Source organism: Stegodyphus dumicola, chromosome 8 (genome assembly GCF_044657685.1).
Source record: "Stegodyphus dumicola isolate Sdum_Otavi_A_Nest chromosome 8, ASM4465768v1".
NCBI classification, from domain to species: Eukaryota; Metazoa; Arthropoda; class Arachnida; order Araneae; family Eresidae; genus Stegodyphus; species Stegodyphus dumicola.
In genome coordinates this window covers 61,580,939-61,595,350 of record NC_140775.1, presented here as the reverse complement: position 1 = coordinate 61,595,350, position 14,412 = coordinate 61,580,939, and the positions used below count along the sequence as shown (strand labels likewise).

Sequence of the window (14,412 nt, the reverse complement as noted above, 5' to 3'; positions counted from 1 at the left end):
ACGTTGCGTTTCGACCCTCTTTCTCCTTTTTTTATTCCCTTCCTCTCTTACGAATTATTTCTCACGGTTACAGTGGCATTGCTTTGAAGAGGAAACATCATTACCTTCGTGACAAAATACGTTTCATCGCGTGACCTAGATGTCATTTTTTTAAATGAGAATGTCCGGAACTACACTGAAATAATGTTGAAAAAATAAATAAATTACACCCCTTATTTTTTCGCACTGAATCGCACAATTCATTATTAATTCAAATATTTTGACGTATTCACTGCATTTCCATTTATTTCGCATATTGTGCATAATGCAATATTTGAATATGAAATAAGATTAAAAACTTTTTAAATATTATGGCTAAATTCATCTCGGATGCGAAATCAAATATACCACATATTTCAGAGTGTGTCAAGGCCAGCATCGAGGCCGTTTCATTAAAAATGAAAGAAAATGTTGCCAGATAGTTTCCCCTATTTTGTATTTCATGAACTAAAAGGGAAAGCTGAAATCAGTGATTAATCGTTACAGCTTTCATTGCCAAAGTCGACATCTTTTGTTTTATTCTACGGCATTTTTCTGTTCTATTGTTCTTTTTTATGCTAAGCTGACCACATGAGTCTTTAAATTCTTTTGTTTCATCATAAATGTTTCAGCTCAGCAATTACTAATCAACTAAAAAAAAGTACTTCCACATCCAGTGATGGTTTAAATGACCTTAATATAGAATGGAAAGTTATCATCTTGGCCTAAAAGGATTTCTAGAATAAAAAAAAAAAATTAAACTTTGCATTCAAATATGTTGAGTTAATATCGCATTTCTTTGACAATGCATAATTATTCTTCAGCATTCTTTTAAAGTTGTGCTTATTTTGAAAGAATGCAAAGTAATTATGCACTGTCAGACAAAATACAAAGCAAATGACATTTTTAAATGTGTTCGATAAACCTACTTATAGTGAGTTAGAATATTTCCTACATCTTCATGACACAGAATTACTGTGAAACAGCATAATTATTGTTAAGCATTCATTTAAAACGGAAGTAATGTTAAACGCATAAACTTGATTAGAACTGTCAAATTTGAAATAATTTTTTAAGCTACTTGTGTGTTCCAAATCGTTCAATTAATACTTCTTCACCTTATATTTTTACAACACAATACTCATTCTCGATATTTGCTGCTACCATCATGTAATTCTTTGTTTTTATGCGAAAATTTTCAAAATTAATAATTTTGAATTTAACATACGTATTTTTAATTAAAAAGGGGGGAATTTATGTCTTGTAATTAAACATAAATTAGAATTAAAATATCCTTGAAATATTTATATTATACGCTTTATGAATTGCAAATTAATGAGTATAATAAGGTTGGTTACCAAATGGTATAATTATCTAAATTCGAAAATATTTGGTAATTGAAAAAATAGCTATATTTTCAGAATTTTCCCTTTTTGTGTTAGCTGAACAAGGATTTCTAAAATAATACTTGAAATCAAAAGTATTCAAAAGTAAAATAATTTTCTCATTTTCAGATTAAATAATCTAAATTACCATATATACTATGTTTAAAAGCTTCTAAATCACTCTAAGAATAGCTTATAAATGCCATCTCAAAATATCTAATAAATCAAATCTGACTTGGTTTTCAAGCATATGCTGAAACTGGAAAGACAACCCCATGCTCGTTTACCAATTTTCAAGAGCTGTTTGCCAGACTACAAGAATTTTAAAATTTTGCATTCAAGAATACGGATCTTGCATCAGAAAGAAATACATAGATAAATTTTCTTTTCTAATCCATTGTTGGACTCTTATCCATTATTTTAACATTCTTCTTCAGCTGAAATTATTCAAAAGGAAACTGTTAAAATGATGAATAAAATTTCTTTTAATCATCCCATGGAGATCCAAATCTTTCATTTTTAATAAATGAGTTTTAATTCATATTCTAAAACGCTCCAAAAATATTTGAAAGCGTCATTCTATTTTTAATCCCTTTCATATTATTCACTAGACGCTGAATCTGTTGCTTCCCTTCTTAGAATAATTATAACTGTTGCTTTCTTTTTTACATGTATTTTGTTTAATTTAATGAAGTATTTTTAGAAAAGCCCAGTATTTTTGTCTCTTAAAAAAGAAACAGCCACAACGTATTCTTTCGAAATACATAGAGCATTTTTTAAAAATAAGTATTAGTCTCTGATAATAAATAATAACGAGATAAAATACTTGTTTAAAGAGTTTTTTTTTTTTTTATTTTGTTCTTCTGTGTAATTATTTCTTGTGTTTTAATTCGTTGAGACTTTACCTGCTCTAACTTTACCTAACTCATACCTGCTCTAGGAACATACATTATCTTTTTTCAAAATAAATCAATAAATAAGTAAATAAAGTATTGAGAATGTTATATTTTTATCTATACAAATTTCGTTGTGCAGAGGAAGTCTGTGTAAAAAATGAAGAGTGAGAGGAAAAAGTATTAGTCATAAATATTTTTTTTAACATTTTATTGTTATGTTTCTTGATATCCTTTTGTTATATTTATACTTAGACGTATATAAAAAGGGTCTTTTGCTACTAAGGTATTGTATTTAAATTCATTATAGATTTACATATTTAGGCTATATAGGTTACTACAAAAGGGCTAAACAGTGAAATAATTTGCTACAATACTTCCTAATTTACATAGTTTTCCTTTTCACTGCCATCAAGATAATTCAAATAAAAGAAACGAAAAGAGATGGCGCAATTTAAAAGTAAAGTATCCAGATTCTTATTATCAAACCATCTGCTACAATGATTTCCTTCATATAGCTAATATAACGTCACGATAATCTTTTGATCATAAAAACGGATTATCTATAATAAAAACAAATTTTATGATCATCATTTAGGATGTTGGGTATGATACAGACCTCTTGATTAAACCCCAGTTATTACTTTGAAAGCTTAAATGGGATCAAACGAAAGTAAAAGAGGATAAAAAGATAAAACAAAAGAAAAGAAAAATGGTACAAAATGCGACCTCAGGTCAGACATCCCATGGATGAAACAATCGCCACACTTATGACAGACATAAAATAGCTCCATCAAATTGCTTTTAAATAACTCGTGAAATTCTAAACTTTAATAATCTAAGTTGGCAACATACATATCTAAAGAGGTATCTGGGTCAGTAATAAGAAGTTCTATTGTTCTACGACTGCTTTCTTGATATTGGTATCATCGGAAGCTTATTAGTTGCGAGATAAAAGGTGAAACTTGGACTCTGCGAGAAATGACAGGCAGACCCAAGAAAACGGAAATTTCGAAAGTGAAAGCTTTATCTGCAATATGGTATCTCATTTTCTTTTGCTTTGGTTAAAAAAAAGTGAAATTATGTTTAAAATTATGTATTCGAAAATAATGTGCAAGTTGCCCCAATTTTCAAAGAAGCTGCTGTAATTATTAAGTATTTAGGTATTATGTATATGGTGAAATAGTACATCTGCTTTCAAAGGAGTGATTTAAATAACTTTTCCATGATAATATAAACAGCTAATAAATGAAATAAAATTTGACCTCTGTTTCTTCTAAGCTTTCCTTTTTAAAACTTGTTTTTGAGATACACCATTAAAATATTCTTTTCTGTGGTGTATTCTTGTAGATACTACACATTCAAGGAGTAAATTTAAGCTTGAACTTTCTTCTATACGTAAGAAACAAAATGAAATTTAGAAGAAAGCGTAAAATGTGTAATAACAAACATACTTTGAAATAACTCTCATTCGATTCCATTGTGAAGCAATTATGTGGGTGAAGCAATAGAACGAACCGCGGGAATATTTTAGCTTCCCAGTATCAAAACATGAGAGAAATTACTTTTGCCCACTCGCCTATAGTCTGTACATTAATAAAGTTCTTTCAGTTTCTTACCATTTGTATTTCCAGTTTCTTACCATTTCTATCTTCAGTTTCTTACCATTTGTATGTTATAGCATCTATATTGTACCATCTAGAATGACATTTTGAATTTTCATCAAGACCTTTTTCTGTACGCTCATAGTTAGGCTAACTGCTTAAAGAGGTCAAGATTATGGCCTGTCTTCACATTTAAACTGCTTTTCTTCTTAAGATCTATCAATTCCAGCTTTTTATTAAATTGAGAAGTTTATATTTTTTGTGTATTTATAAAATGCATCTTTATGAAGTAATCCCATTTCAGGGCACATTTGAATGTAAATTGTCCTTTAACCAAAGCAAATCCAAAATCCTTTGGTCTAAAAATTGATTAATAGTTTTAAAAGTTTTCAAAACGATGACTATTACTCTTTATTATTAATACATAGATTGATAGACTAATATTATTATTCTTGTTATAATTGCTATTATTACTAATGCATGGATTTAAAATTACCGTACTGATCTGAATTTGAAAAATCTTTAGTTGTATCTTTTCCAAATTTACAAATACCTTTTTGATATATGTAAAATAATTTAAAATGTAAAAGAAAGTTCGTTTGTCTTAAGTTAACAATCACGTTACTTCTTTGATTTCAATGTTTCAGTGATTGTAACGGTCTATCAAAAGGAAAAAAACGTAGGTTCTAGGTAAATTAAATAAATCAAACGAAACGCTAAAACATATTTAAATAGGCATTTTACCACAGCAAGATTTAATTTAATAACAGCATGATATTTATTAATTAAAAAGCGTATTATTCTGTTTTCGCTGTGAATCAGCATTATAACATGATTCTTCTAAGACAGACGTACCCAAATTTTTGACAGTCGCGCGGCACTTAATGTGATTTCATTTCTGGCTACGGTTCACAAAACTGACAAAAGTATGAAGAACAAGTTTTGATCTGATTCTACATACACAGAAGTAGTATGATATTCAATTGATACAAATACTGAATTTGCTTATCATTTACTAATGACTCTATTAAGTGTTATTTAAATTGATTCTAGATGCTCTGAATGCTTGCTCATTACTTTTGTTCTTATTTTAGATTTTACAGATTTCATTCGTGAAAATAATTGTTCACATAAACAGGTGCTGCTGAAAAGGGACTCTTGTATCTTGATTTTGAGAAATTATCATTCACCACATACTTTTAATAAAACTTTAAATTTGGATACTTCGAAATATTTTACTTTAAGTCACTCGGGAGATCTAAGTGTTACTTTTGAAGATCTGTCCCAGAGCATCGGCAATATCCACAAAGAATAGGTTAATCTTTACTTACATGTTTTCCTCCTAGTCTGTCTCCCCTAGAATCTGTGTTCGAATTTAGCCTGCAGTTGGTGAATTGCAGCAACATAATAATCTGTGACATACATTGTTGCCGTGTCTTTAAAATTCATCAGATCGCGATCTTTCAGTTACAGTTACAATTTCATTTGAAATCTTAAATGTACACATGTACACAGCTGTACATCAAGCAAAATGTACATAGCTGATTTTTTGACTGAAGGTTCAATCTAAGTTCGCGCATATCAGGAGATATTTCAAACAGAACCACCCACTCCTATCGTCGATCTCAGAGTTAGTCGATCTCAGATAGTACGTAGTTTAATCTTCTTTTTTATGAACTCTTGGATAAAATAAATCTTTCGCTTCAAAACTATGTATGAACACTTAAGAGAGGTCAACTATTGCGCATCGCAAAAGCAAAACGACACCTGTGTAATTTGTGTTGCATTCTGATTGCAGAAAATTTTGGAACTGCTAATGAGTCAAATTTGGAAATCGTATGCTCCAAATTTCAAATTTATGGCTGTAGCGGTTAAGGGTTGAGAGATGAAGAATCTATAAATCACGATTTTACATTTTATACAAAAAGATTCGATTTTTAATTACTAATATTCTTGGTATCTTAATATTTCAAGATCTTCTGAACACTGTAGGTTCGACTGGGGTTACAATCCTGGTGAAAAGGCTAGCTGCTTGGGCACTTCCGTGGTCTTCCTTGGATATACTGTGAATATGAGCCAGTTTTCTTTAGAAAATCCTTCAAGAAAGCATCTTTTCTCTTAAGGCAGATAGTTCTTATGTGCTTTACTGTAATTTATTAGCATTTCAGATGACAATATTCACTGCAAAATAATTTATAATCCTCAAAAAACAAAACTGGAAAAAATATCGTCGATATCGTAAGCCACATATTATAGCTCTAGCACATGTTATATAACAAGTGACACCAAGTGTTGGGTATACTTGAGTAATTGTTGGGTGTACTTGTTCTAAATCATAGATTATCTACAACTTCATCAGTATACATTTAGTCAGAGTCTGGTTTTCTGTTCAAGTTGTGCCTCCATTGTCTTATAAAATATGAGCTTTTAAGCTATAGAGTTTGGTGTTTTTTGGTAATGTAAACTAGATCCAAAACTCTAAAAGACAGTATGAGAATTATCGCTATGTCTTGTAAGTACCACAATGACAGGGGAACGATAAAGGGTCCTTTTACTAACTCAAATAAAGATTCGGCACCAAGTCGTGCTTAAAAAAGGCCAAAACTTTTCACTTAAAATCCAAGATGATGGATAAACTTAAAATTAATGAAGTTTAAGTATAGCTTCACAGTTAACTAGCGCGCAAGGTGGCTCTGACCGAAGTCGGCATAAGCAAGCCTAATGGCAAGAATAACTCAACGCCGCAGAATTCTAATCGCTAGACTATCAAAGTTAGCAAAATGGCCTTGAAGCAGGCAGAACACGCTCTGATTTCATCATCCCAAACGTCATTTAAATACTTCCTTCTTTCTGCATAATTTAAATATCGCGCGCGCTGGAAATTTGCATTCTGGCAGGGAATGGTAGGAAAAGGAATTAGCATAAATAATGGATTATGAAATTAAACGAACCTTACAGAGCCATTAGGAGTGTTATTGCATTTAGAAATTAATGTCCCGTACTATTATTTCTGGTATAGTTCTGGTTCTGTTTCTAGTTTCCATATTTTTGTATTCATTCTCCCTGTTCGATTATTTAATTTTCTTCATTTTTCCGGAATATGTCTAGAACCAACATTCATAGTACTTTCTCAAGTAATCCTGAATGGTTTGTTGACTGCATATGGCGTTTTATAGTAAAAACAGACTGTTAGGTGCTATTGCAATGTGTATTAGAAATCTGCGAATTAAAGTTCGATTCTAAGAGGTACTATGTATTTTAGGTATTGGGTAAAATAGGCTTTTTGGAATATAAGAAATATAGTGTTGCAGTAACTTATTACGTTCGTTTCATATTCGACGCATAGTTGTTTGGATGTGGCGTTTCCTAGTAAAAACAGACTGTTAGGTGCTATTGCAATGTGTATAAGAAATTTGCCAATTAAAGTTGCCAATATAGGAGGCATTCGATTCTAAGAGGTCCTATGTTTTTTAGGTATTGGGTAAAATAGGCTTTTGGAATCTAAGAAATATGGTGTTTTAGTAACTTATTACTTTTGTTTGTTTCATATTCAATGCATAATTAATTTTAGCAACCTCTTTTTATATGAATGACTATGTTTTACAGGAAGGTGTGTTTATTAACATTAATTTTCTTCCACAGGTATCAGTAAATCCTGAACTGAAGGTTGCTGAACTTTCTTATGACAACAATGCCGCTACTTGCATCGTCCATTTTGATTACGTATCCGCACAAGTCTACAACTGCACTCTAGGAAGACCATGAGAACCGGAAGCGTCCAGGATTAGCGTCAAGTTCCCATCCAGGTGCAAAATGTTGCACTTGGATGGGGTTCGAAGACAGAGCTGTGACTGTGACTGAAAACGTGAAAGAACACTTAAAAATGCTGGCAAAACTCGCGTTGTTATCACAGCTCTGGAACATCAGCATGAGTACAAAGGACTGCAGTACTTTTAAGTGCGAACTGTTTTTCTGAACTGAATCAGCTTCGACAAATTGGTGACTTGCTTAATGCTTGAAGAAACATAAAGTGATATATCATGTGTCAAACTTAAACAGTGGTGATCATCAGGTTTTTTCTTCCTCTTTTCTCTTCTAAACTTTTTCGTTTTGTGTAAAGTTCCGATAGTGTTCTAATTTATGCGCCTACATGGTGTGAAGTATGGATGTAACATTTAAGACTGAATCGTTTTTGCTGTTATTTATGTACGAAAAGCGAAATGTGATTAGGAAAAGAAAGAAAACTGTTGCTTAGTTTGAGATTGAGCTTGACAAAATGTGTGTTATTTATGTGATATTGTATCACCCATATACTTTTATCCTAAAGCTTGAAAAAACAGTTTTAAGCTTTCTGAAATAGCCAACAATATGTTACTAAAGAGAATATTATGAATCACGTATAAAATTTTAAACAGTTTAAAGGAAAGAGAGCTGTTTCTGTCATTAAAATAATCTGTTCTATTTGCCTTTATGGAAGTAGAACATTTAATGTAAAATATAAATGTTATAAATAACTTTAGAATATAGTGCCATTTTCCAATATTGCTCCTAACAGTATTTGTGCTTAAATCTAATTTTAAGTAATTGCTTTATATCACATTACTATAAAGCAGATTTATTACAGAAGTCGAATTCAATGCATACATTTTTTTTTTTTTTTTTTTTTTTACTCTCTCTGGGAAACTAACAAGTATTCGAAAAATGGATATATTTTAGAAGCACTTATTTAGAGAATGCGAAAGTACTTCATTTATTGGCGTTTAAAATAATAAAAGTGTTATATTAAATCTGATTACAAATCAAAACAATTATTATGTTTTGAAAACTTAAGTGCATTAGATTCAAATTAATTGATGAGATTTTTCTTCACATAATGTGATTTGAAATTGAATGGATAAGATTTGGCTTCAAATAATGTGGTTTGACTTCGTAAAACCACATTTAATGACACATCGAAATTCATGTTTAATTAAAAATACTCATTTACATCCTAATGAAATTCCTGTACGATGCGAAAATAAAAATTATTGACAAATAGCAATGATATTATTTACGTATTTTGATAACTATTTGCATCATAATACAGAGCTTAGGAATTATTCATAAGATATTGACAGATGCTCTATGGCAAAAACAACCTGCGAAATTATTTCAGATGACTATATTTGTGGAAAATATTATTGCTACTGAATACAATTAATAATACTCTTGTTGAATTTTATTCAAAAATAATGAAATTAACATTGCCTATATTCTTTCATTGTTTCAAAAATGATCAATTAAAGAAACTGGAATTTAGGAGAAGCAATATTTTAATATAGCTTACATTCCTAAAAAAAAAAAATGCTTGTTAGAAATAAAATTATGAAGAGAACTTGAGTACTGTAAAATCGAAAGAACAGTCTTCCTTTAGTGTACTTTTGCTGTGGTTGATCTCACAATCCGTCCTTTGGACATTACTTGCATACTACTTAAACTCTTCACAACGGTTAGTTGATCACAATCATCAGCTATCCTCGGTGAATTGTATAATTCAGTGTAGTTATGCTGCCATTTTTGCCAAAGACATCGAATTCTATGTACGACCGAGTGAATGTCATTCTCATATACACTGCTATAATCCAATTATTCACTAAACTAACGAAGAAAGAATGGTTCTCACAGAAGATGCAATCTTGGAATGCTGATTTAAAAATGGCAAAGTATGTTTACTTTGATAAAGGCTTGATAATCCTATGATCATCATTGAAACGTTTTACAACTCTAATTAGAATAAAATTCTATCTCAATTCTTTATTATAAAAGATAAGTATTTTAGAATATATTAAGGTAATTTCTTTAAAAGTTCAAGCATAAGGAATTTATAATATAATAATTGATTGATAAATAAATTTTTCTTATTCAGTAATGTCTTTGAATAATCCTTCATTGAAACAAACAACACACCTTTTAAAACACAGGTTTCAATCTGTAATATGTATGCTGTAATTTGTGAAGTGAAATTCTTAGAGCATATGGCTTATTTCAAGCATTTTTATTAAAGTAAAAAAATCAAGTACACAAATGAACCGACCTTTATTAAAAAAAACGTACACAGGTAATTTCAGAGTTCGATAGAAATACAGATCGAAACAAAGCAGCCCTTTCTATTCAATGTAGTTGCATAAAATTTTGAAAAATGAATTACATGATTAATTCGACACTTTATATTTCTTTCAATTACATCTTTCAGATTTGTAAGACCATACCTTTATTTTCATGTTTTAACCCTTCACAATTTTCTTTGATACTAATAATTGTTTATAATAAAAAATGAACAAAGTTCGAGAAAATTTTATCAAATGTTTTGAAAATGCTTTGTTTGATAAACTGCTAAGATTAATTAAATATACATTTAAAATATTCTTTTCATGGCTTAATAACGTTTTAACCAATATATCATCTTTTTTTATACTCTCGTTGAATTAGTATTATTTTTGAACGATAATTAAAACCGATTAATAATGGGATATACCTGCAATCAATTGAAAATAGTCAAATCATTGTAATCAATTGAAAATACCTGTTATTTTATTATTGTTGATAACACCATGGTAAGCTGTGGAAACAGCCAGAGAGCAGTGTGAAGAACTTCTATCTTTGTCTCAAGAAGTTTTACCAATACGATGTACAGATGGAATTTCTGTTGCTGATAATAAAATCTGCCACAAAAGTTAGTCAATTTTTTTTAATTGTTCTTGTAGCAGTTCCCCATTTTTCGTCAAACATTCACGCTTTTCAAAAATATTTTGGCCAGTGACTCATTAAATTTGGTAGTGAAAGTTCACTCATAAATTTTTTAATTTGTCTTCAGAATTTATAAGAACAGGAGTATGGAGCACTTAGCCACTTCCTGGGTGAAAGTGAAAATGTGGAACAATTTATTTCTTTTATTCTGATCGATATAGTGGTTAACGAAGCTGATAGCCATACCGATAGGTCCGGGTTCTTATAGCGTAGAAGGCATGGATGTTTGTAAGTATGTAGTGTCTGTGCGGCATGAGAGCACTTAAAATTCTGAAGAGCCGGAAGTTCTCTCCTGTGATTTTGTGGCCGGGAAAAAGAGATGGTATTTCCGAAGACCATTCCCTGACATGGTCTTCATCAAAACTGGGCCGAAGATTTACAGTTTCAGTGTGCTGAAATTACACTACATTGTACTCTACATTGTGCTCTACATTGTACAACCATTGGAGAAATTCAGGTGCCCCATCCATTTGTGCACCTGTATTGAAATTAAAGCGGAGTTCCAGTGTTTGTAAATCCGAATATGAACATAACGTTTAATTAATTAAGAACTTCTCTGTTTCAAATCTTTTTTACAAAAAGAACTTCAGTTATCCGTATGTAGAGCTGTCAGCTTTTTTTTTTTCACCCTCTAGCTGTGAGAATGGGAAAGACTTTGAGACTACATAAAAAACTTTTAAACTATTTTATTACTTCAGTCTAACTGATAAATAGTCACAAAAATTATTATTGATATTCTGATTTACACCTATATTTATCTATATTTCTATGAGATTCAAACGTCATAACTTGTCTCTACTCCTGTCACTGTGACCAGAGTTAGACGAATTATCAAGCCTCCTCAGCGGTTCCATATCTAATGATTCAGCTGGATTATCGGACCTCAATGGTGGAAAGATGGTGCATCCTGAAAACTGCTGGCGCTTCTATTTTTAGCACCATCTATCGGATCCCATCACTGCCAGAACTTTGAAAGAGTAAAGACATGTCCAGCAGAGCGTGCTGAATATTTTATATGTAATTAAACTATAAGTCATGTAGTTAAATTAGACGCACACATACACACAAATGGGTTGGTCCCAGATGGCGCTATCATTGGGTCTCGGCGTGTATTTGGCTTCTCTTTCACAGGCGCAAACATGCATAGCAGGTCCATAACGGAAAATACCGTCATGCTTATAATTTGTAAATATTGTATCCTAAGTATAATTTATTTAAACTTTAATTGGACTTATCATTTAAATATTCCGTGTCCTGCTTACTTCTTAGGAAAAAGTTAGGATACTAAACTATGCGCCAGCTGTCTTGGAAGAAGACAAATAAGTAATTTTACCTCATTAATTAAGAAATTTCAAGAATTTAACAGAAACAAATCTCTGACGAGGACCACAAATATTAATTACACAAGAAATAAATTCTTAAGCAGACAATTTAAAATTTCAGCATAATGAATAAGAATTTTCTTCTTTTTTGAATCTCAGTACTAAAAAGAGTTTATTAAAATGGATGCATCTGCTTTTAAAGCTATTGCTTGCTAGATAAAGATTTACGAAGCTACTTAGGTTTCTCGTGATAGAGACTGCTAGAGAACTGAAAGGGACATAATATACTAGAAGAAGATCCTCTAGCCGTCTACATCTACTGCAGATTACAGAGGAAGAATGTAGTGGTTCATTTTTTGCACGAGGAATAACTATTCTTAATTTCCCGTGTTTTATATTTTTGCTTGGGTTTAATTGTAAAATTAACTTTAACGTTTTGTTCATATTCATATTTATATTTCTTATGCTGAATGGCAGGACGGATTCATTTGGAATTATTTTGATTCTGTTGTGTTTGTTACTTTGAGTCACAGATCATTTTGATAGCTGAGTAATAAAAACAATAAACTTAGTTGTACGGAAGTATTCTTGCTGTTTCTAAATTGTAATTCAATTTGAATAAAGGTATTCAAAGGCTATATACTAGTAACCCACTTATGTTTCTAAAATGACAAAACTGAAACTTGCGAAAGAATGGAAATATTGTAGTAACTAATTCCATTGCCATCAGAGAGTATTAGTTCCAGAGGTAAGTGATAATCCGCTTCGTTATTAATACACACACGTTTTATTTACAATATAATACAATGGTTTACAAGCATTATTATTAGGCACACGATTTCATCATTATTAGGCTTAACACTTTCATTCTTCCATCAAACTAAAATTAAAATTATAGAATATCAACAGAGACAAGACGATCGGAGAGCCACCAAATGGCGCGAGCTATTAATTTATAACAAATATTTATTGTCTTACTTGCATGGACGAATTTCCGAATTGGATAAAAGTAATTCATTTAGATATTACCTCATCTGATACTGAAGCAAGAGCCTTATACAGCAACTAGATTGCGCGTTTTGGAACGCCAAACCAACTCGTTAGTGATCGTGGATACCAATTTAAATGTGAAACACTAAAAATTTTGTGTAAAATGTGTTTGCAACATACTACTGCCTACAATCCCCCGTCTAATGGCCATGTTGAGCGCCTTCATAGAACATAAGAAACTGCATTAAAAGCTCAGAATAACCGGTCCTGCAATGCCACACTACCAACAAGACTGTTACGAATTTTGTACATATGTAAATTATTTTTGTGAAATTATACTTTTTATATATATATATAAGGTAACATGAAAATCTAAGGAAGCGAAGCTTTTCCAGAAAAGCAAGAATACAGGGTTAAGTCTATTTAACATTGAATAAACGCATAAATCACTAAATTGGTGAGATATCGCCAAGCTTGCGATGGTTTCGGGAGGCATTTTTTTGCCAAAATTGAGAAAAATCAGTAAAAGGCGCCTAAATTGACGGTAATAACGGTAATAAGATCTGAGAGAGCATTAGAAGTTGTTTAGTTCAGCTTGAGTTCGGAGACTGAGATATCTTCATGTGAACTTCGCTCTTTAAATGCACTTTGTATTGCGTTGTGTTTAACATTCTTAGTAGTTTGGAATGTAACTAGTGATTGTACTCTGTGATACTGTGAGGAGCTAAATGATTATTTTTGTGGAAAGTTCCAGAACTTTGAAGTGTTTCATTTTATAAAAATTATATTATCAAGCTATTATCGGTTCTATGTGCATTCAATCTATTACGAACCCATACTCATGCAATAATTTTTGGTATCAGGAATGCGGCTGAATGCCGGTGACAAGAGCGACGGAGAGCAACTAAGACAGCTTGCGACAGTCTTTGCAGCATTCAAAGAAGAAATGAAACGGGACAAGCGAAGATGAAAGCAGGCTAAGAAAAGACGCAAGCGGACCGAAAAATGATAGAAGTCCATTAAAGAAAATATTGTTACGAATTTATATTTGCATAGCTAATTTTAGTAGAATTATAATTAAAATTGTTTCATTTCCCCGAGCTATGTAGCGCGAGATGAATTTTAATAGAAAACTATGCCGGAAAATGCAGGAGCACGCGCATTTAATACTGAGTAAAGGTTTATCTCGGCAATTTATATTTACCGTATAAATGTAATTGAACACTAAGTTAGCTGTAACCGCAATTCCATCTTTTTGCTTTCCAGAAATCTGGAAGCAGAAATTACTAGAAAGATCCCGCGAACTCCGGTGCAATATATAAAAGGCTGGAGAGAGAGTGTTTTAGTTAGTTTCTTAATACTATTATTGCGATTTGTTTAGTTCCTCGTGAACTGAGGTATCTGAATTAGCTTT

The 14,412-nt window shown here is 31.3% G+C and overlaps 1 protein-coding gene across 2 annotated transcripts in view; it reads left to right on the top strand.

The window, feature by feature from the left end:
- Positions 1–9,808, top strand: part of LOC118195405 (lysyl oxidase homolog 3A-like) — a 109,105-nt gene extending 99,297 nt beyond the window's left edge. For both annotated transcript variants that reach the window (XM_085821901.1, XM_035366713.2), the window contains one exon: positions 7,543–9,808. In XM_085821901.1, the coding sequence (XP_085678027.1) occupies positions 7,543–7,665 (123 nt within the window). In that variant the 3' untranslated portion in view covers positions 7,666–9,808. The remainder of the gene's footprint in view (positions 1–7,542) is intronic.
- Positions 9,809–14,412: the final 4,604 nt, after the last annotated feature.